Raw genomic sequence first — 24,098 nt, 5'->3', positions numbered from 1 at the left:
GTCACTAAACAGCTTACAAGGAATCCCTTTTATAGAAGACTTAAAGAAAACCCCAAATCAATCACCCTAACCCCCAGTATGTAAATTGCACCCCTTCACGGGAGTAGTTTGCACTGAAAGTAGCAGGTGAGCTCCTTGTCTCCTGGGTTCCCTCATTGTTTACTTCCTGGAAAATACAGCAGTGATTCCAGTGATGGCCACTTAGTCACTAGCAAACTACTTTTTTTCCTGACATAATAGTTATACTCTTAATTTTCATGGTTGAATACTGAGATGTTACTGAAGTATATACTAAGTTAGTAAGATTTTACCCTAAGTAATTATGGAGTATCTAATTGCTATTTGCTAAAGAAATTTGAGTTAAGCAGTTATTGAGGAAGAAGATGGCTGTTTTCATTTGATTCTTCAGGGGTAAATCTGCGAACTTGGCCAGTATGCAGTGTAGGAAGGATGAGTATACTGATTAGCTGACAAGCTGTAATTCAGACCGTCATACTCCTAGTCTTAGAACTAGGCTGTAAAAGCTTCATGTTAGAATAGTGGTATTAAGAACACTGCCATGTCTTTGAAATGAAGAGTTCGTTTTGCTACATGTGTTCTCTTGCTGAAAATACAGCAAAGGAAAATAATTGAATCAGACAATGCTTGGATTTTTTTATTGATAGCTCTGTGCATATATTTCTATTCATGCAAGTGTTAACTGTTTTCAGTGCTTGAATTTGTGGGATGAGGTATCATACGTTCTTAGTCCACTTTGGGACCTTATGACCTGTATCCAAATGTTCTCATTCCTCTGCGCCCAAAAAACCAAGATCTGCCCACCTTTCCTTTATATCTTTATACATCTTTCCCCTCTCCATGTTCTGGGTTAGTATGAAAATAGATAATAGGTAGATAAGTTGGAAGTATGTGAAGTTCAGTGCTGCTTTGGATGATGGATTGTGCTACCTGTGATCCCTTTCAAATAGGGGTGAGGATGAGGCGGATGTTTATATGTGGGTCCACCATCCTTTTACTTTGTGAATCCAAATCCCATACTTCATCAGTAGATGGCAGCATTTCAAAAGATGCTGATTAAATTCAGATCATGATCCAAGTGCTAGAAAATTGTAAACTAGTAAAAGAGTACTTGAAAGTAAGACTTACTTTTTATCTTACTGTATGCAGTACTCGCCCAGAGAGCCTGAAATTATTTCAATAGTATATAGTCTTTGATAACCGTATGTGTTTTGTATGGATTGTTTTCCCTGACTTTTTAGGTCAAAAAATTTAACTAGTTCTCTAATTAAAAAGAATAATCCAGTATTTAAAATACAGTTAATTTTCATTTTGATGATTTGAAAAGAGCAAAGCCCTTTGAGTTTCTTTTATTTGCTAGTTCCTGTGATGATTCAGTCTTGCAGTTCCAGTGAAGCATCTATCCAAGCTGAGTTTGTCATATTTTCTGAAACTAAATGGCTGAGTCTTTTATTGTGAACAAAAATGGGTGACTTCTTTACAGGTGGAAGCTCTCCAGGGCTACCGTGTGATCGACATAGCCTGTGGCAGTGGGGATGCACAGACATTGTGCCTGACTGATGATGATACGGTCTGGTCCTGGGGTGATGGAGATTATGGAAAACTTGGGAGAGGAGGCAGTGACGGCTGTAAAGTACCAATGAAGGTATTTGAATGTAACTTTTTCATTGTTTTAGAAACCATGAGGTTGATGGAGAACGCCAAAACCAGATTTGCCAGTATGGGCAAACTTCCACCCATCTGGGGACATCAGGATTTCTCTGATTGTTGTTAAGAATGGACTTTGTAGGCTAGAATGACAAGTCTTTAGATTTTGTTTTGACTGCTAAAGTTGCACTTAAATGTTTCTTCTTTGGAGAGCATTGCTGGTTCCAGCAATATTTCTCATTTTAATTTCGGTTCCTATCAAAGTGTTAGATTTTGCCAAGAAATCTTTGTGTTTCCTTGTGTTAATAAATCTCCATAATACTGCTGAAGTCGTAACTTCATTTCAGAAAGGGGTATCAATTGATTAAAAAGTAGTTTTACTTTATATTAAACCTTTCATGTGAATGCGTGGTTGACTTGGAATTTCTTCACATGTTGCAAGTGAAATCCATGTAGCCATTTCTACACAATTCTAGCACTTGTTATGAAGATGAACATTGTGTTTGTGAGTGTCACTGTGTATACCTGTGCACAGTGGATTTAGGTTGTTAGTCCAGAATCACACTTTATTACCTGAATACGTGGTGTCTCATTCTGTTTCTAAATGGACAAAGTCTACCAGCCTGTCCCAAATAAGTTTTCTTATGGCATGATGTAACACGATATGAAACTAGCTTGTGTATGTTTCATCAATTATCAGTCCTATAGGATTAATCGTGAAGAGGCATAAGGACCTACACAGAATACCTAGGAAAAGTGTACTGGAGTTTTGAATGTTTTTATTACATCGGCAGAATCACATCAGTGTTATGTGAGCTAGGGAGGGTTAATGTTGAGTATTTGGAGACAGAGCCTTACCTTTTCTGCTAAGGCACAATTGCAATCTATTGGCAAAACACACTGGAGATGATCTTCAACAGTCTGCCAAATCTGAGCTCCTTTTTAATGTTTTAGTAAATAGAAAGATTAAGGGAGTAGAACTGTGCTAAATGATCTACATACACATTTTAGTTTCTAAATATAAATACAGACACAACTTGCACATTATATTTTACTTAAGACAGTGCAGTCTATGAAACTATAGCCTCCTTAATTAACTTTGATTTCATTTTGATGTTATTTTCCTAGATTGATTCCCTCACGGACCTTGGAGTGGTTAAAGTAGAATGTGGCTCACAGTTCTCTGTGGCTCTTACCAAATCTGGAGCAGTATATACGTGGTAAAGTATTTTGTATTAGTTATTTTGACAGTGTTGTATATAACCTTGACTGCAACAGATAACTGGTGTTATACTGCTTTTGCTTTGATTTCCCCCTCTATCAAAACCTTTGAGTTCCTCTGTCTTGATTACTGGTAGAATCTACCATTTTGGGGAACATTTTATAGTGTTATTTGAATGAAAAATCTTAGTATTTTGTCTTAGAGACCTAAGCACAGAGTTGTTGTTCCAAGCATTGACCACTACAAGACTCAGAAGTTCCAAGGAGGTCAGTAGAAGTATAAGCCTGAAGTGTCATGCAGTGTGAAAGATGATTATAAATCATAAAATTATAAATCATAAGCATAAATAACATTCTCCTATGTTATCAAAATTGTGTATAGCTTGTGGTGGCTGTAGTTTGAAAATTTGTTTTTTGTTCATTTTCTTAATCTTCCTGTACCATTCCAGATTTTATAGTTTTAAACTACTAGACTTGTGTTCAAAAAGACTAAGCAAAATACCTTCCCGATAACCTTCTACATCTTTGTTTGCATGACATTAGAGATAGCCCTAAACTGTATGAAGTTTCAGTCTCTGAGGTCAATAAACATACTGGTTTTGCAGATGAATGCTTCTAGTACTTGACCCTTTTAAAAGGGAAAGAAACAACCCGAACAACCACTGCAAAAGTGGTAAATGGACCTGCACGGAATAAGTAGGAAGAGCGTATTGGAGGCTTAAGAAATTTGACTACATCATTAGAATCACATCCATGTCATGAGCTAGGGATGATTAATGTTGAATATTTGAAGAACTGTTTATAAATACATCTACAGATCAGATACCAGACACTGTCTGTCTTTCCAATTCTGCAATTGAAACACAGTTTTGAAACGTTCTGCTTTCTCTGTGCAGGGGCAAAGGAGATTATCATCGGTTAGGCCATGGATCTGATGACCATGTTAGAAGACCACGACAAGTGCAAGGACTGCAAGGAAAGAAAGTCATTGCAGTTGCTACCGGGTCTTTGCACTGTGTTTGCTGCACTGAAGATGGTATAAAAATAAAATTGTTTACTTAGTTCTCAGTACTGAATTAAAAAAAGATGAAACTTTACTTTTTAGTCAACTGTTGGTAGGTTGTCTTTGCTAAAAATGCTGGTCCTTTGTGGGCATGGACATTATTTTGTGTTTGCAGCTGTTCAGTGTTTCTTGAGCAGCAAGCATGTCATTGATGTAAAAAGATCATATAAAAACAACTGATGGTTTTTAATTAAAAATAGAAAGGGGAAGTTTCATAAATTCTGATGGTCAAAGAAAAATACAGAGTTTTAAAAGTAATTACAGATCGGTCAAGCAGTAGAATGAATGGATTTGGCTGTTTGGTTGGGTTTTTTTTCAGGGTCTTCTGAACCTGCTGAGGTGTTTACCTTGCTAAATGAAGCATTGCACAAACAATATTGCTTCTTACAGAGCAAGCTGAGATACTGAGTATTTTTTGCAGCAGACTCACTCACACGTTTAATTAACAAGTCTGCCCAGTAACTGAGTGTTTTATAGATGCTAGTGCAATAGGATGTAGCCGCGGAAAATGAATGCTGAGAAACAAGATTGCTATTTAAAAAGTATTTTCCAATTGTCTTGCAACAGTAAGCACCCATTTTAGTGTCCTGTCTAGTAATACAACCTATTACAGGCTCTTTTCTTTTGTCTCATACAGAATGTTAAGCCTTTCATAATTATTTTTTAAATACCAGCTTTTTTTGCTATGAAACTATCAAATACAGGCTTGTTCTGGTCTGTCTGTTGTTACTCTTCTGCTCCACCACTTCCTCCTGTTCTGGAACAGAACTTTAAAGTTATATAAACTATGAGGAAATGAATGCATCTTATGCTAGCTGCTCTACATAGACCATGGGCCTGACAGTGTCATTTAAGATTCATTTGCTCTAGATAGTGGTTTTCAATATAGCCATCAGTCTGAGAAATACTTATTACAGTCCAAGGCCTCATTCGGTTAAATGGTTTATAAATGCTAATAAAAAAAAAGGCAAAAAGCTTCTGTCTTAGCTTCACAACAATTAATTTACTTTTATTGGTTTAGGGGAAGTGTATACGTGGGGAGATAATGATGAAGGGCAGCTTGGAGATGGAACAACTAATGCCATCCAAAGACCACGCTTGGTTGCAGCACTGCAGGGTAAAAAGATCAACAGAGTAGCCTGTGGCTCAGCACATACTTTAGCTTGGTCAACCAGTAAACCTGCTAATGCTGGCAAACTCCCTACACAGGTAATATTTTGGACTTACTTAATTCAGATTTTAAACATACTTAGTGTGCTTATTGCTGATCTTTCAGGAGATGTATTTCCTTTCTAAATCCCTGCAATAGCTCAGTGTGCTTTGATTTGACTTTGAGTTTGAGCCAGTGACTTCATTTTTACTTCCATATTTCCAAAGAAGGATTCCAGTTTTCTGAGGTGAGAAAGCATCTTCATTCAGTTGTTAGTCCAATGCGGAACAGTAACTCAGTTTGCAAATGGGCAGGAATTTTAATTTTGTATTCCAGCTATGAAAATCTTACAAATTTCAAGGGAGTTCTTCATCGCTTGTTTTTTTTTTTTTTTTTTTATAAGATTGTTTTTTGAATATTCTTTCAGCTGCAGTGCCTGGGTGTAGTGATGACAGGATGTAAAATGTGTCTGTTTATGAATAAAGAGAATTGTAAAATATGGAATAGCAATACTAGTCTAACCGCCATGTTTCAAGATACTTGTTTCAGTTTGGAGTATTAAGTTTTGGCGGTGTGAATAAGCAAATATCTGAGTTTCTAACAGAAATTTACCTACAAATCTTATAAACTGTTATTCTGCTTAAAATAAAGTATAAAATATTTCTAAATTACATTCTTTATCATAGGTTCCTATGGAGTACAATCATCTGCAGGAAATTCCCATAATTTCATTGAGAAACAGGCTTTTGCTGTTGCATCACATTTCGGAACTCTTCTGTCCTTGCATTCCGATGTTCGATCTTGAAGGAAGACTTGATGAAACTGGCCATGGACCCTCGGTTGGGTTTGACACGTTACGTGGAATACTGATATCACAGGGAAAGGTATCTGTCAGAATTTTTTTTAAGGCAGTGATTTGTAACTGTAAGCAAAATGTACTTTTTAAATTGTTTCTGAGGAAAATAGAACTATATATCTCCACTTGTCCTGGTTTCTGCTGGGATAGAGTTTAATTTTCTTCTTAGTAGGTGGTACTCTAAGTTATATGTCAATATTTGCATTCTGATTATGCAAACTTCTTCCTTTGTGAATGTGTTCTTTTTATTATGTTTTCCTCAGTTCTTCATCATAGTGCTTTTTTGTGTTGATCTTAAAAAGAACTTCACACTCTAAATCTTCAGTTTGTAGTGTAGCCAGATTTTTCTAGAGTATTCAGTAGATGCTATCTTGGAAGAAAATGAAAGATAGGTATGAAATGGTCATTGTCTCCTTGTATTTCTGTTGTCACGATCAGGTGATATACTAGTTGATGCAAAGGTCTATGCAGGTAAAAACTTGTTTTAGAGGGGGCTAAAAGTGAAGACGGGATGCCTAGGAGTTCAATCTCGGATCGGTAAGGAAAGTACATTTTTATAATTGTAAGTGAAGTCAGTTATGAGAAAATGCAGTTAATTATAATGCTTCCAGGCTACAACAATTACCTGAAGCTTTGAATGTGGAAAGCCTTTAAAAACATGAATTGCCTTCAGTATGTTCATCAGTTTGGGGTCTGAATTTTCTCACTGTCATAGCAACTTGTTTAACAAAAAATGATAACCTTACATAAAACAGACAATACTGCTGGGAGATATATTTGAAAGGAGAAGCAGTTAAGTTTCCCCCTGTAGTGCTGTTCTGTGTCCTTAAATAACACATGACCTGTAACTAGAATCCTTAGCATGTGTTGTCTCAAGGTCTGTTTCTCTGGACTCCAATAAAACTGTGTAGTAGCGCAATCCAACAGAATACATACGTCACAGACCAAGAGAAGACCACACGTTTTTCATCAAAACCTAAACTGGAAAAAAGGGAAAGGAAATCCTACCTATTCTGTTGATGGCACTTTTATATGTTAGCGCTATAGGGAGTCTTTAGGTATATGATGTGAAGTGTATGAGGCCCATGCAACATGATTTACTTTGTCTGCAGAACAGTTACAGAAGGCCTTCAGATATAAGATAAAATGTCGTATCAGGCATATTTTATGTCAAAAGCATTCAGCAGCAACACCAGAAGTTGCAATGCCATATTCATATCTAGGTATGTAAGTCAGGCTTACCTTCAGAGATTCTAAAGAATTAAAAATATTTTTAAAACTTGCTGGAAACTGGCAGTGTAAAATTAGATTCAAGTAGTTAGTGAGAGAACATCAGATACTTGAATCTGCATGAAAAGGTGTTTATTTGTTTATTTATTGCCTTCCATAGGGAGGTGATCTTATCTTTGGCTTTTTGATTTGTTTTCTCTGACATTAATTACTGTCCATTTACATAGAATATTCTGGTATAAAGTAAGCGTGTTGGTTGCTTAGCAATAACTGAATCTGGGTGCAGTACAACCTTTCAAGCCATGTTTTTAAGTGGTACAGGAGAGACTTACTTCTTTACTTTTTTAATATCCTGACAATATTTCAGACTTGAATTCTATTAGCACAAATAACATGATCCTTAACTAACATCTCACAGCTTTCTCTTCTGTTGCTTTTGTTTATTTTTAGTATTTCAAAGGTATTTGATGTTTGTTTGTTTTTTCTAAAGAAAGGCTCAGTGTTATGCCTTTTCTAGTGTTTGTGATGTATTCAGAAGGAAGTTGCTGAAGGGTAGTGTTGTGGGATTGGTTTCTCTTTTCTGCTGAAGAGACTGTGAAATATGTGCAGCTTTCTTACTTGATGGCAGTTTTGCCACAATTTTAATTTTTTGTGTTTTCCTTTTTTAGGAGGCAGCTTTCAGAAAAGTTGTGCAGGCAACTATGGTGAGAGATCGTCAGCATGGGCCAGTTGTAGAGCTCAACAGAATACAGGTATCTTAAGCTGCAGTCTTGATTTTAGTATCTGTGTGTTTAGCCCACAGTGCTATACCTTTGTCAAGTCCCTTTGATTCAGCTGCTTGGTGTCTGAGTACTGAAGAGTTGAATTTTTATCAGGGCTGCTTGTTTTCTTTTCACATTGTGGTTGTTTGGGTGGAGGGGGACATGTTGAAATATTCAGTGAATGATTTAGACTCTAGTAAGCAAAGTACGTCTTACTTGACAAAGGACTGTTTTTTCAAAACTCAGTACATTAGATAATTTAAGAGAGTAGCAATTCTGATACCTTTCTTACCTCTCCAAATGGTCAGATGAATTATTTGGCTGTTGCTTTCATAACAGAGAACATGAAGGAAAAAAATAAGGCAAGAAAAAAAGTGCCCTTTAATATAATTAAAAATCAGGCTGATAAACTCTTGTCCTTTGCGGGTCATCACATGTAGTCATATTGATTGCAGAACTCTTTGATACAAAAGGGCTTTTTTCCTTATCATTGACGTTAGAAAATGTAATGTTGTGCCTTAGGCCAGATATGTCTTTTTCCATAGATATTTCCGCAACGTAGAATAGTAGAACATTGTTTTCATTTAAATGGACTGAAGCCTGGTCTTAAGAGTCCTCACGCGTTTCTTTCCTTTAGTGGTGGTTTTATTTTTTTGTGTATTGTAAAAAGTAAAAAAACCTAGTCTTTGTAAGGTTAAATGGAGAAAATTTGTGAAAATTTTGGCTAAACGGTTTTCTCTTAATGAACAGAAATACATCCTATTGTGGCCAGACTGTTTCTGCTTCTTTGCCTTTTCCTATGGGCACTTAAAATTTCTTGTAGTAATGTTATGTGATTAAAAAGTGTTGGTTTAGTTTATCCTTATTTATTATTATTAGCTGAAGTGAGTGCCAGAGATTTTCTTGTTAGAGTGTATGTGTGAGTGAATTAAGGAAGTTGAGTAACATAGGGCAAGTATTTAAGCAGGAAACTGGTGAGTGGGTTTTGGGCTCATTTCCTAGGTCTTCCTCCTATTGTTCCCTTAATTAAGATGGGCTTTCTCTTGTATTCCAGTTTAATACTTGACTGTATCTTGAACTCTAGAAAAGAACTGGTGGCTGCAAGACTTCCCTTCTTTGTAGCTTCTGGGGGAAATGAAATATTGCTGTAACACAAGTCTGTCCTAGATTTAGCCAAGTGAAGGCTAAAGAAGACCATCTTCGTAATCTGGCCTGATTACACGGTACCAAGTATGGGTCACAATTTCTTGAGTTAGCTTTTGCAGACAATGAAAATAGGGATTCTTAAATCACTTGGTCCTTTATAATATTTAATTGAAGATTCAAAACTGCTTTACCTAGTCTGAAACAGCTAATTGTCAATGTTGAGTTTTCGTCTTATTTGCAGTTGTTTAACTGCAGGTAGGCTTTAAGATCAGTTTGCTTTCAGAAGCCTCTTCCTACAGTTTATGTATTACATGATGCAGTCAATTCACTTAATCGTCTTTCTTTTATAAAATAAACAAATGAGTTGTTATTTTTAAAAACAAGTCAGTATCTGGAAAACAACTTTAAATTATTTCCTCAGCTTAACCTTGTTGCTTGGTACTTTCTTTGGAAGTAACCAGAACTGGACATAACAGCTGCCTACCTTGCAACACAAAAGCAAGCCGAACACCACTCCCTTGCCCTGAGGTCAACTTTTACATGGACCAGATTCCTTTAGAGTAGATCACATTCACATTACATAGTACTTGGCCCTGGATCTTTTCTGTTGGGGGCCTCATGATAGTAGGATGCAGTAGTTTTCTTGCTCAAGGTGTGTGAAATTCAGTGTGGTGGCTGTACTGCATGTTACCCAAGTGCCAACCTGATATTTCTGTCACATAAAATTGAGAGTAGATATTTTGTGCTTTGAGGTGTAGCAAGAGGGCAAGTTTGAATACACAGAGACAGTTTGGGGCAGTGCTGGAGGACTCCGTAAGGCAGAAGAAACCCAGCTCCATGCAGTTTTAATCCGTATTACTTTTGGGGAATGGTCATTAAGTGAAATGTTCCGAACAGCACCCAGGCCTTGTTCTGGGAGGGTGTAACGGGAGTAGTTGAAGACTGAGCCAGAAAGTGAACTCGCAGTTACATGTCTAGGTAGGTCTCCAGTGCTCAAGTTTACTTACTGACCCTTTTACGAGCAGATCAGATTTACTAGTATTTAAGTACTGGTGTAGTTCCTGTGGTGTGAAATGGACAGTGTTTTATGACCTATAGGCAGACACATTCATAATGCTGTTAAATCATATCTTTGCCTTTAGATGAAAGAGATTAGCACAGCAATTGAAAGGAATTTTCCCCTCTTAAAAGGGAAACAAATTTCAGGAGAATGTCTGCATTTAGGAATGTAATATTGCAAAGGTTTAATGTTCTCTACTGTTATGGGAGGAATGTCACACATGGATATATGAAATTCCATTTCAAGAATAGTTTCTCCCTCCTCATTAGGGCTTCTTACTGAATGTGGGTTACAGAAATCTCACTACCATGTCAAAAATGATCTAATCTTAAAGTGGGCACAGCATATATCAATGAATGAATGATTTATTCTTTTGTGTAATGCTTCAGTTTAAATTACATTCCTGCTTCCTAGTCACTGTCTTCTCCTTTATCAAATGTGCTTTTCAAGAACACTCATTTCACGACAGCCTTCAATTTTCTCCGCTGATTGAGCTAAGCTTTTTTTGCCTGCTGTGTAGAATGGTCTCTCTCTACTCCTCATCTTTTTATACTGTATTTTTTCTGTAGCATTTCATTTTGAGCATAGGTAACTGAAACCTCAAGGCACAAGTGAGGCAGTGTGCTCTAGCAATTATCACACTGATAATTCTCTGTCTCTTCTGGAGTTCTATTTCATGACACATCATAGAATTGTGTTTGTTTTCTTCATAGATCTGTTTGTTAACAGTACATATTTCTGTTTCTTAGCTGATTCCAACTAGTAAGTTTTCATCTTTTTGTAAACTTTTTTTTATTAGTCTCTGAGTATATGGCTTTATGTACATTTCTCCCAAGTTCTGGTGGATTGGAGAGAGTCCCACAGGATGGCTGGTATTTCAGTGGATACTCTCGGGGTGCTTGAGACAAATATAAAGTTTTGTTCTTCAGATTTAGAGAAAGAACTTAAATTTTGTCTTCATCACTTCAAAAATGCTTTAAGCAGATTACAGATAGACATGAGTGTCTCTCCCCCTTTGTTACAATGGTTCTGCTCATAATAAGTGATTATTCACTGAGACGAGTACTTGAACTCGGTTCTTCCATGCTTCACTGTATGCCGCTTTTGATTGTCTGCATTTCTCTCTGGTCCAAGGAGAGTTGCTTTTCCACAAGCTGGTATCTTCAGATGGCAGATTGTTTTATGTAAGTCCTTCTTGAGCTCTAATCAACATATTAACTTGTTTTATGCTAAAAAGTTATCAGCAAGAAGGCTGTAATGTATTTCAAAAACTTTGAGATGCTGCATAATCTGTGTTTAATAAGACATGTATTCAATGAGGGTTATATCTGACCCTATTCAGTAAAATAGATTTTACAGGATACTGTTTATGTCTCTAAAGGGTATGATTTGGAAACATGAGCAAGATGCTGTGCTCCAGACCTCTACAATAAAGAGCTAAAACACCTGTGGTGGATTGTGGCCTTAAACATATTTGTATGAATTTTTGCCGTTTTTCAGTGAACTGTTTCACTTTTTGCTAATAGCCTAATAAATTTTAATACGGGCATCTGTCTTTGTCAGCAAGCAATATATTGAGGTGCTGGCAGAAACACCAATGCTCCTTCATGGCGTTCTTACATGCTTTGTTAAAAGTCAAATTGTAACCATTCCTAAATGATCAGATTAAATGAAAATTCTATGTTTCTAGTAAATAAATACTAAATTAAACGTATAATAGCAAATGTGCATGCCATCCTGTTCAGTTCAGGCAGGATTGCTTGCCTTTTTATTGTCACTTTATTAATTTGTATTTTAGGTCTAAAGTTTGAAGAAACAGTGGATTAACTACTGCTTTCCATAGACCTTCTTCTCATACTTTCTTTTTTTTTAAGAGAAGACTCAGTGATTTCTCAAAACTCCTTGGGCATTCAAATTTCTTAAACATCCATTAAATTAAAACCAGCTTGTGTTGGTACAGAATGTCTTACACATGAGGAGGACTTGAGTGTGTGAGCCTTTTAATAAAATCTGGAAGAAATCTGGTGGGTGTTTCATCCAAAGCATCAGAAGTATGCAGCATAAGAAAAGCTGGATTTTGAGATGCACTGTAGCTTGGAGTGGGACCAAATATAGATTAGATGGATGAGTGGATGAGTCTGGGTTATTTTTGAATGAGCAGTCTCAACAGTTAATGGTGAACTACGTGCACCATGAGAGTCCCTTTGTAGGGCAGGTTGAGAATATGAATTACAGAACACCAAGTGGAGTGGTGGAGGGGAAGGGCGGGGGAAATATCTTGGGTTTCTCCAGCCTTTTGTTTACTTTCCATTGCTTTCCTCTCTCTAATGGTGAAATGCTTTTTTGTATTCTTGTCCACTCTGTGCGCATCTCTTGGAGCAAAATATGTGGCATTTTCCTTGCATGTTGTCTTATGGATCTTCATAAAATCTTAAAATAGACTTTTTCTGTGGGTGCCTAAGAAACACATTACTCTGTGTATATACACATACATGTTTTGGTAGTGCTTACTCATTTTTAGAAGCTCCTAGTAAGTATCATAGATGCGTATTTAAATATTATCATTAATTAATTTAAGAATAACATGTATTCAGTTTTCTGGTCAACACCACAGCCTCTGATCTGTCTTATGTATGGAAAAACTTGCCCAGATTTGACAGTTAAATGCATGAGTAGAGATAGGATGCATTAAGTAAGTGGATTGCAATCCAGAATAACTGAATTACCAAGGCATTGGCTGCCGCTTCAGAGATAGGGGAAGAAAACTTTGTCAACAAATCTTATCATTGATACCCCTCTGTCTTTCCATTTTCCTTTAATGATGAACAGACACAATGCTAAGTAGAGACAGATGAACAATGAAAAACTGAAATTAAAGCCAAGTAAGTTATTGATGGTTGGGGAGTGTAAAATTTCTTACCTACAGAAGAAAGCTCGCAGGTGAACTAGTAAGCATCATTCTGTCTAGCTGCAGTGAACGCACCTGGGTTTTTTGCATTTTTCCAATGCTAAAATTACTAAAGCCTAATCAACCACCACATTTTTAATTTAATAAAAAAAAAATAATTCAGCTGTCTTTGAACTAAGATTGTCTCAAATAGTTATAACTATATCAGGTCATAGAAATTACCTAGAGCAATCATTAAGCATTGTCGGGTCATTACCTGTAGGGGAAGCATCTGGGTACCCAGATACTGTTTTTCATGTTTGTAAATCCAAGCATTAGTCAAAAAAATTCTTCTGTTAATGAGGTGCAGGCATTTGCAGTGCTTGTAAATGGTGATAACTGGAGTAACAACTGACAGTTAAAGAGCGATGTCACAGAGATGGGACCTATGGCGGAAGTTGCAGTGCAGCTTATCCTGGAACCAGTAACTCTCCTTGATGTTTAGGTGTGTGCCATTTTTATGTCAGAAAGAAGCTGACAGAGTATGGGCTGGATGAGCTGACAGTGGTGTGGGTGGAAAACTGGCTGAACAGCTGGATCCAGACTGGTGATCTGTGGCATGAAATCTAGTTGGAGGCCAGTAACTAGTGGTGTACTCCAGGAGTCAATACTGGGTCTAGTCCTAGTCAGCATCTTCATTGATGATCTGGATGATGGAGCAGAGTGTACCTTTGGCAAGTTTGCTGATGATACAAAATGGAGAGGAGTGGCTAATATGCCAGAAAGTTGTGTTGCCATCCACAGGCCCTCGACAGGCTGGAGAAATGGGCTGACAGGAGCCTCGTGGGTTCAGCAAGGAGGAGTGCAAAGTCCTGCACCCGGGGAGGGACAACCCCAGGCACCAGCACATGCTGGGGGCCGTCCAGCTGGAAGGCAGCTTTGCACAAAGGCCCTGGGGGTCCTGGTGGACACAGCTGAACATGAGCCACCAATGTGCCCTTGCTGCAGAGAAGGCTAATGGGTGTCCTGGACTGCATTAGCAGCACTGCCAGCAGGCTGAGGGAGGTGACCCTTCCCCTCTACTCAGCCCTGATGAGGCCACACCTGGAGTACCGCGTCCAGTCCTGGGTAAAGGACTGGAGCATCTCTCCTATGAGGAAAGGCCCAGAGAGCTGGGACTGGTTAGCCTGGAGAAGAGAAGGCTCAGGGGGCATCTCATTGATGTATATTTTTGCACACCTGAAGGGAGGGTGCAAAGAGGATGGAGCCAAGCTTTCTCCAGTGGTGTCCATTGGCAGCACTGGAGGCAGTTGGCACAAAATGAAACACATACAGTGTTCCTGCTGACCATGTAATGCAAGTACTTGGTCACTGTGAGGGTGACCAAGAGTGGCACAGGCTGCCCAGGAAAGCTGTGGATGCTCTATCCTTGGAGATACTTGAAAGTAATCTAGACATAGTCCTGGGCAGCTGGCTCTCAGTGGCCCTGCTTGAACAGGGGGGCTGGAGCTGAGGACCTCCAGAGGTCCCTTCTGACCTCAACCATTATGTGATTCTGAAGTAGTTCTGGGCTCCTCATAGCCTAAGATTTCAAGTGCTTTCATCCTCCTGTGGAGGATGGGGATATGTAATAGGAGTCTGTGATACCTGTATCTATAGGTGGATGTGAGATGGTTCTGAAAGATACTGTAGTGCTGTAATTTGAGGTTTGATTCTTCTCTATGTGTCACATATATACAAGATACACTGTGGACCTCTGCAAATGTTTCACTGAACACATTAGTAATTTGTAAACACTAATCTTATGGTCTGATGGCAGCTGAAATAATGTTTTTACAGTGACTTTTATAATCTGCTTATTCAATAGGTAAAACGTTCTAGGAGTAAAGGAGGACTGGCTGGGCCTGATGGTACAAAGTCAGTGTTTGGACAGATGTGTGCTAAGATGAGTTCCTTTAGCCCTGATAGCCTTCTGCTTCCTCATCGTGTTTGGAAAGTCAAGTTTGTTGGTAAGAGGATTCTGCACACGCACCCACACACCCCGCCCAATTTTGCACTTAACTTGCCGTTTTCTTCAGACTTACTTTTTTGGAGAACCCAAGGGAAGGGATATAGGAGAAGAGTGTATGTGTGTAGGCAGAGGAAGGTGTTTAAAATGCTAGAAAGTAAAAAAGCCTTTTAAAATGATTTTATAAAACTCCTTAAGATTAGTGGAAACGTGTCTGTAATTCTCAAATTCTGGAAGCGGCTCCTCTGCTTACACCAAATATTCTGCAAAACCTAAACCTGTTTTTCAGCTGTCTGAATTGGTAAATAATCTTGGCTAGCTGGTTTTACTGATAGGATTGGTTTTACAATTCACATATCACATTGAGATTTCTGATGAAAAATATTTGAGATTGAAGAGCAATTCTATTTACATATATAAGGTATATAAAATATATTTACTGTAAAATGTCACTTAGGGATCATGTTGCTTTGACTTTCTACCTCTGTTCTATCTTATTTTGATCAGTGTCCAACACAATAATGTTAGTTACACTCTGGCAAAAGATTATTTTTAACACTGTGATATGTTGTATAATCTTCTAAATAGTAGGATTTACAATGAACTGGAAATACCAGTTAAAAAGCAAAACATAAAGGGCTTTCATGTGCAAACAGATATGATAGCGTAGCTTCTAGTAAACTTTTGTTCACTGAGTCATCCTTAAACTTTGGCTGAAGGAAGTACAGTTTATTTCAGTGCTTTATTTATTTTGGAAAAAAAATTAATTTTGAGCTTTTTTTTTTCTTGTCCAAGGTGAATCTGTGGATGATTGCGGTGGAGGTTATAGTGAATCAATAGCAGAAATGTGCGAGGAGCTTCAGAATGGGCTTACCCCTCTATTAATTGTGACACCAAATGGAAGAGATGAATCTGGAGCAAACAGAGATTGTTTCCTATTAAATCCTGCTGCCAAGTCACTCTTGCATATGAACATGTTTCGTTTTCTTGGTAATTTCTTAGCAACACTGTGACATTCTACTTGCATTACATGATCAGAGTATTGGGAATCTAACAAAAAAAATTAAAAATATTATGTTTAAACTTACAGGTGTACTTCTGGGCATTGCTATCCGGACTGGCAGCCCTCTGAGCCTCAATCTGGCTGAGCCAGTGTGGAAACAGCTTGCAGGAATGAACCTAACAATTGCTGATCTCAGTGAGGTAAGTATGAAGTTCCTGAGTAGGAAATAACTTACAGAAGACAAGCAGACTCCAGCATAAATTTTTCTTCAGTGAGTGGCTTCCCTGGCTTTTATATGCTTGTATTATGACAGGCTTTTTACATTTTGAGCCAGTATATAAGGATGACTAAAATTTACAGTTTTAAGAGTGAGTACATGTTGTTCAAAAGTAGTTAAATAAGGTATTTGTATTCTAGAGCATTTTCCAGTCTTCTCATGGGTTTGACTAGACAAATGTTTGTTGTCAAACTCCTACATTCCAGTGGACCTTTCTGTAGCTGTTACTATCTGTTGTGCCAAGATGCAGTAACTGATTTGGTACACACATCTACACTGTCCTGAAGTAAAAGAAAATGAGTTCAAACTACTATTGAAACTAGTTTGTGCCCATGTACTAAACATCACAAACTTTCAATTTCTGTGTACTGAGTTCAGTAAATGTGGAGTAAGAAGCTAGGTATTATGAAGAAAAGTTCCTTCTCAAATACTCCTATGTAGAAGGGTACTTACTATAAAAACATTGAGTCATTTACTTGTCAGTAAAGGAGGTTCCTTTTGTACCAAAACCAGCATTGGAATTCGTAGGCGTTATAATGTTTTTAAGCTTTAAATCAATTTTCTTGTATAATACAGTTTCTTGGCAAATGCTCCCCCAAAGGATTGAAATCTAGAACACGTGCACCCTCCCACATCCCAGCATAATGAAATTTTATGTAAAATACTCAGCTACTTTATGGCTTTGAAATTAAGTTAGATGGGTTGTGGTCAGACATTTGACATTGCTTTTGTTGGATGACACGTGATGAGCTGCCTTTGGTACACGAGACAATGTTGTATAGTGCTAGCAAACTGACTAATTCGGGCTTGTTATTTTTCAAAAGGTTGATAAAGATTTTATTCCTGGGCTTATGTACATCCGAGACAACGAAGCTACTTCAGAAGAGTTTGAAGCTATGAGCCTCCCATTCACTGTGCCTAATGCAAGTGGTCAAGATATTCAGCTGAGTTCCAAGTACACCCATATTACACTGGATAATAGAGCTGAATATGTGAGGCTTGCAATAAACTACAGGTTTGTTGAATAAGTCATTCAGATTACTGACATGAGTGTTTTCTTTTAAAAAATGTGTAAGAGCTTTTAAACAATATACCACTTTAACCTCTATTGTAAGTATTTCAGTATCTTCATGTGATTACAGTGATGGTTTTCTGATTTCTTTTAATCTATCCAAGAAGAAAAGGTAACATTTAATTTTTAGGAAACAATAAATTAGCAGATATAGTTCTGGATTTGAATAGCTGTCCTGACAGAGCAGTTTTGGCAGCCAGTTTTACAGATGGAGAAATGCGCCATCCGTCTAGTTCTTCCTGTGCAATACAGGCTGAGGCCTGATCATTAAGTTCTTTGTGATGAGAGCTTAGATTTAGTACTACTGCTCCCGCAGTTTTTCATATCATCAGTTGCAGTCAAGAGCAGTCCCAGCTGAATTCTTACTGTGTTCTGTTGGAATACACAAACCAAAACATTCATTCCTTGGACACCATAAAATAAGTCTGAGACCTATGTGCAGACAAGTAAATTCACCCACAGGTGCCAAAATCGGAACGTTATACTGAAACCAGTGGGGAATAATTGTTCAGTGTTTGAGAAGACAAGCCTTTTGTTACTTAAATACCCGGGTGGCTAATCTAGACAATTTCATCTAAGAAGCAACCATAGGCATCTTGTTACGTGAAGCAATGGGCCTAGTGCCTATTGAAATACAGAAATTTAGATCATTTGAACAAGAAACTGATTCGTAGGTGTTTTATTCTCTCTGCCATAGTTCACTATTTGAGTCCTTGAGCAAGACTGTATCATCACTGTATACTTGTTGGCAGACACTATAACTACAAACTAATAAACAATTACTGAATTAGTCTTTTTTTTTCCCCGTAAATGGTTTTGAACTGATACTTAAAGCATTTTTTTTTTTACAGTAGAGAGAAATTTCATTTTGAATAGACAAATGATATGCCTGTATAAAATGTTACGTTCCTTTGAAGAAATGGGTTTGTTCTCTTGCAAATTCAGGCTCTCCTCAAAGGATAAGAGCAATTCTAAAGCGTTTTGCAGTTAAAAGGCCTTTAGGGCAAACATTTAAATGTTTAGATGACGTATCACATTTTTTAATTATATGAAGCCTTTGAGAGAAAAACTAGCACCTGGATAGAATCCGTGTGAAGAAGTGGATGTAAAAGACCAAGTTTTTCCTGACATCTTTGTTTATTTTGGTGACAACAAGCCTGAGGACAGTACTTGTCAATGATGTGAATCTCTGTTCTGGAGAGCTGTGTGAAACATCTCAAAAATTACTTGACCAGGGCAAGGGGAGAGCAAAACACTAATCATGGATGGCAGCAGAAGCAGCCTTATTCGTGTCTGTCTTGAAAGACAACTCCTGTCCCCCTCGGACATCGTATTTTAGTTCAGGCCCATTTTTCTTTTTACCATGATGTCTGTCTTGTGTTGGGCATGTTTGAAGGGCAGGGTTTCAAAGCAAGCTATTCTTTTCCCAAGAGCATGTTGTTTTCAAATGGGGATATTGATTTGATCTTGCCAGGCACAGCACATGAATAATACTGGAAATAAAATATCCTAAGCATTAGGAGATAACTCTCCATACTGAGCTTGTTATGCAATATGAATTGGTGTAGAAAATTGGTGTTATAAGTCAAGTATCTTGTGCGATAAATGTTTATTAATGTTCCTTGGCATACAGCTGGAGAATTGAGGGGATTGCTTGAAGTTTCCTTGATATTACTAGAAATTGCTAGAAAAAATCGCTAGAAATGGCATTCACAGAAACTCTGAAAATATGTCTCTGCAGGCTTCATGAATTTGATGAACAAGTTGCAGCAGTTCGTGAGGGAATGGCCCGTGTTGTTCCAGTTCCTCTGCTTTCACTCTTTACAGGATATGAACTGGAAACTATGGTATAAATTTCTGCTTTGCTACTTCTGTCAGACTAACTTGGAGTGAGATTCTTAACTTACATCTTACTAATGCAAACCCGCCATTAAATACTGTTTACAATAATTGCTCTATGATTGCAGACGTTTTGTCCAAGGAAAGACTAGTAAATGTTTAATTGCCCTCTTGGTGTTAATAAGGTTATTTTTATATAGCTGAGCAGTGATGTAATTATTTATTTTTGGAAGAAACAAACAAAAAATTCCACAAAACAGCGACCTTGGAGGTGAATTGGAGATATTAATCTCAAATAAAATGTTTAATTCTTTATGTGATTCGGGAATATAAAAGAAGAATTATGTCCTCTGATGGATGGAAAGATGTGTATTTAGTATTACTGTAATAGGAGACTATGCTCAGCACACCAAATACTTGACTGTTTGTTTTGTAAGTGTAAAAGCTGATAAAATATTTTAAAGGAATGGAGGGAAAAAATAATCTGTAATTGATTTGATCAGACTTTTATAGCCTATCACTAAATTTTATTTTTCAGGTATGTGGAAGTCCAGATATTCCACTTCACCTTCTGAAATCTGTAGCAACTTATAAAGGCATTGAACCAACTGCGTCCTTGATACAGTGGTTCTGGGAAGTGATGGAGTCCTTCTCCAATACAGAGCGATCTCTCTTCCTGCGTTTTGTGTGGGGCAGAACAAGGCTGCCCAGGACTATTGCAGACTTTAGAGGCAGGGACTTTGTTATTCAGGTAAGGTGTATGGGATGGGACGTGGGTTTCTTTTTAAAAAAAGCTGGTAGTGGAGTAGTAGTAGCATGACACAACAAGAGAACAGGCTGATTTCTTTAAACTGTGTGGGCAACATTACAGTGTAGTTTCAACAGTGCAACAGAGACCTTTAACGTGTGTATATATGTATCTTTCCTTCTTGACTTGGGCAAGTGGGTATTAATTTCATTTCCCAGCCATTTGCTGGGAAATAGTTTCAGCTAAATTAAAAAATCACCATCTCCAAATCATATTTTGGTATTTACTGAAGTAATATATTCTTTTTTAGATTGTTCCCAACCACATATTCGTAGTCACAGAAGCTCATACGTGTTTGTTCTTACTTATCTATTTAGTGTAGGGAAAATGGGTTTAGTCTTTTCATTGTGCATTTAAGAAACTTCAGCATCAGAATCACAAATCTAATATGCCTGTTAAAAAAATTCTCAAGTATTATTTTAATACTTATTTGTGGCTTGGACAGTGAATCAAGCATGTTATGCTTTTTGTTTCCAACAGGTATTGGATAAATACAATCCACCAGACCACTTCCTCCCGGAGTCATACACTTGCTTCTTTCTCCTGAAGCTGCCCAGGTATTCCTGTAAGCAAGTACTAGAGGAAAAACTGAAGTATGCCATTCACTTCTGCAAGTCTATAGACACTGATGATTATGCCCGGATAGCACTGACAGGAGAGCCAGCGGCTGATGACAGTAGTGATGATTCTGATAATGAAGATGCAGATTCTTTTGCTTCAGATTCTACGCAGGACTACTTAACAGGACATTAAAAAAATAATACAAGGGATAGTTGTCACAAGCACTGAGGCAACATGCCAAAATGACAATGAAGCCAAGGACAGTTTAGGTCTCAGAATACAGGCTGTGCAGTCAGAGGGATGGTAATCTTCTGAACATGGGGAAAGTGTGTTTGCTACTCACTGTAGGAACTAAGGGTTACAGCTTAAACCATCATCTTAGAATAAATGGCACAGTATATGGGCATTTAACATTTATTTTAAGAGCTGAAAGCAGCCCACCATAATGCTGCACTACATGTAGAACCTTTGTGTTTACTGAAGTGTTGTAAATGTTTATATAAATATGGTAGTGCAGCATCCAAAAGGCAGTGAAACCTTTAAATTGTGGGTGCAATAGGTTTTTTCATATTAAGTGTTGTGTTCTGTGCATCTTCTTGATTGTATATTGGAAATACTGTGCAACAACTGAATAGTATTATAAATATTTCAATTAACTTTACTAGAAGTTTGTTAAAAATTTTTGAACATTGAATTAACATTATTCCTTGGAATTCTTCTATAGATAATAAAAATGGCCAATAGTTTCACCTCCACCCCTGATTTGTATATTTCAGCTTATACATTATTTATCTTAAATTTGATAACTTTCTGTGAACAGCTTCATAATTCTTATCATGGAAAGTGTACTGTATATAATTTGTGCCATGTAAATGCAAAAGTTATAATTTCCCTCCAAATAAAAGTTCTGCCACAGAAAAAAATAGTAGTGTTTTTTAATAGTAATGCAAGTGTTACATGGGATGAACATTGCAGTGGCTCTCCGTTTCTGCTCCACCAATACCTGGTGTGTTGCCATAGACAGAATCTGAGCTGTAGTAAACTCAGAGCAAGTCTATGCAACATGTGAATGGTAGTGATTAGGTACGCTTTGTTTATGCAGTTTTTCCTAATCCTACTGTTGATGGTAATGGTAAATTTGTTCTTACACATCTGGGAAAAAATTGCTTTTGAGGAAGTGTAAGGGACAGATGTCTTCAAGTACCTGAATGTGAGTAGAAGGGTATGATGACACTTGTATAACATATTGTCTCTAAGAAAATTAGATCAGTTTACAAGCCTTGATCACAAAACATCATGCATCCACAGTAGCCTGTTCGAATAAATCCTTGAAGTCAAGTGGCCTTTGGGCAGGTATTATGTATTTCCTTCACAGTGTATGCACTTGTTTTTCAAAGTAAGAAAGTAATATTTAGTTGTGCCAAAGCACTAATATTTTACTTTAAAATCTAGCATAAGATTATGCCATACCATTTCTTTACTAATTATTAGGGTAGGTATATGTGAATATTTAACATTTCAGAATTCAGAGTGGATTAATTTTTTTAAGTGTTTATTTGACTTCTGTAACTTTAAATATTAACTGTGGTCATGAAATAAATTTTACCAAGACATACTTGATACTTCAAAATAGTGGTGAAACTACTTACTTTCTGTTAAGATGTCAGAGTTTTGAAATTCATTAGCTTTAGAGGCCTCTATTTAGTGCTGAAGATCATCTCTTGCCATAAATGCTCCTGTCCACATCCTCTCTGGAGATTCTGGAAGTCCTGTGCCCTGTCCTCCAGTTTTTGTCTGCTGATGAGAAATGCTGAGGGTTTTTTTTAGTCTTGAGAAAGATGCAAACCCCAAAAACCTTACGCAGCCTCTTTTATCTTTGCTGCTGAATTAAATTTCTCCTCAAGGTAGAGTGGAGAATCTAGTACAGAAGTGCTCATGTGGTTGTCTGCTGTCCTTCCCCATGGTAACACCAGAGCCCTGTAGGCATCCAGCTTGATCAAAGGGATCCTGTAGTCATCTTCTCAGGAGATGTGATGGGTGAGTCATGCCCAAATGCCGCAAGTCAAGGACTGAAACGGAGTTCAGTTGCCATTCTTGAATGTCCAACCTTGTTTCGGGAGCATATGAACTACTATTAACATGGAAAAGCTTTATAACTTGCTTAGGAAAGAAAAGAGAATGTCAAGTGTTTGTTGTTTGTTTTTTTCAAAGAAAAGCAAAAAGGAAGTATCCATTATGTAGAGAAGCAATTTGTTGTTCATTAGTGAACTGTGTGAAACAAGTTTTTTACTCCTCCTTTGCTTTCCCATCCTAACAGAAGTGTTTCGGACACCCTTCTATGGTGTGAAATGCTTGTCACCTATGGCCTGACTTACAGCACTTCTGAGTAGCCAGTTACTCTTGAAAAAACATCGAAGTGGTCAAAACGTGGGATTTGCTCTTAATCGACTTTTAGATGCAAATTTGTAGTCTGAGAAGGAAAAGGACTCAACCTTGCAAATGAATTGCTAGTGCTCCTTTACCTTCCTATGTAACATCCCTGTAAAACCAAAGATGATAGTTTGATTTATTGTAAAGCTTTACCATTAGGAAATTGCAGAAGACGGAGACAAATCCCATGTTCAAAACTGCTCTTTGTTGCCTGGGTAAATTCCTGATGCCTCTAAAACCACCTAATGGCTGCTAGACAATGTAATGAGAGAAGGTCATCGAGTCCCATCAGTGTGCTTCCCTCTAGATGCTGCCTTTCAAAGGTCATTTCCTGATGAATCTTCTAGTTAAAAGTTACGGTGTTAGCTAAAGCATGCCAACATGGTTCTTTTACTCAGTGGGTGTTCAAGAGTGTAAGATTGGTGGAAAAGTTCTATCATGGAGTCAAGTCTTGGTCACTTAAGGAGTCACCTTAAGTGAAAACTGCAGCAAAGCAGCACAACCATGAATGTGGCACACAAACTGCGACTGGATGCTCCTAACGCTTGGAAAAGATTCTGCTGATTCACATTTGTCTCAGATGTCAATGTTGATGGTGTGTCTGCAAGGCACCGTTCCTCAGCTTTGCGTTCAGTTACCTGATGGCCAGTGAGTAAGTATGTGCAAAGATCTCACAGAAACACAGAGTAGAATTCTCAGTTGTTTCCTGATTGTGGTCATCCTTGATGAGCTCTCTCCAGTGAGTTTGGGTGTGGTGCGCTGGCATCAGGACCTGAAAAAGGTTTCAGCAGAAGCATTCTGAGCGGTTTGTTTGGAGGGTGTAGAGTCACACACAATGACGTAATACAAAATCCTCCAGGATCCTCTCTTGTAAATCAGTCAGCGTTAAGTTTCTTTTAACTTAATTCTCATTTGGCACTTGCATATGCTCACTACAGATGATAAGCCTTAATAGGGATGGGGTACAGCACTTCCAGAACGTAAAAGTCCACAATACAAGTGCACCTTCTTGTTTCACTGTGACAACTTTGTCAGAGTGCGGGGGCAAAAAGTGCCAGTGT

General features: G+C 37.7%; 1 protein-coding gene across 4 annotated transcripts in view; it reads left to right on the top strand.

Annotated features, from left to right (window-relative positions):
• Nucleotides 1–21,530, top strand: part of HERC2 (HECT and RLD domain containing E3 ubiquitin protein ligase 2) — a 113,356-nt gene extending 91,826 nt beyond the window's left edge. For all 4 annotated transcript variants that reach the window (XM_040584822.1, XM_040584823.1, XM_040584821.1 and 1 more), the window contains 13 exons: nucleotides 1,502–1,663; nucleotides 2,794–2,885; nucleotides 3,783–3,922; nucleotides 4,971–5,158; nucleotides 5,786–5,983; nucleotides 7,854–7,937; nucleotides 14,907–15,048; nucleotides 15,843–16,037; nucleotides 16,138–16,250; nucleotides 17,152–17,342; nucleotides 19,141–19,246; nucleotides 19,777–19,989; nucleotides 20,527–21,530. In XM_040584822.1, the coding sequence (XP_040440756.1) occupies nucleotides 1,502–1,663; nucleotides 2,794–2,885; nucleotides 3,783–3,922; nucleotides 4,971–5,158; nucleotides 5,786–5,983; nucleotides 7,854–7,937; nucleotides 14,907–15,048; nucleotides 15,843–16,037; nucleotides 16,138–16,250; nucleotides 17,152–17,342; nucleotides 19,141–19,246; nucleotides 19,777–19,989; nucleotides 20,527–20,799 (2,097 nt within the window). In that variant the 3' untranslated portion in view covers nucleotides 20,800–21,530. The remainder of the gene's footprint in view (nucleotides 1–1,501; nucleotides 1,664–2,793; nucleotides 2,886–3,782; nucleotides 3,923–4,970; nucleotides 5,159–5,785; nucleotides 5,984–7,853; nucleotides 7,938–14,906; nucleotides 15,049–15,842; nucleotides 16,038–16,137; nucleotides 16,251–17,151; nucleotides 17,343–19,140; nucleotides 19,247–19,776; nucleotides 19,990–20,526) is intronic.
• The last annotated feature ends 2,568 nt before the right edge of the window (nucleotides 21,531–24,098 follow it).

Source organism: Falco naumanni, chromosome 2 (genome assembly GCF_017639655.2).
Source record: "Falco naumanni isolate bFalNau1 chromosome 2, bFalNau1.pat, whole genome shotgun sequence".
NCBI lineage: Eukaryota > Metazoa > Chordata > Aves > Falconiformes > Falconidae > Falco > Falco naumanni.
Note: the sequence above shows the minus strand (reverse complement) of the source record. Positions and strands in the feature narration are given on the sequence as shown.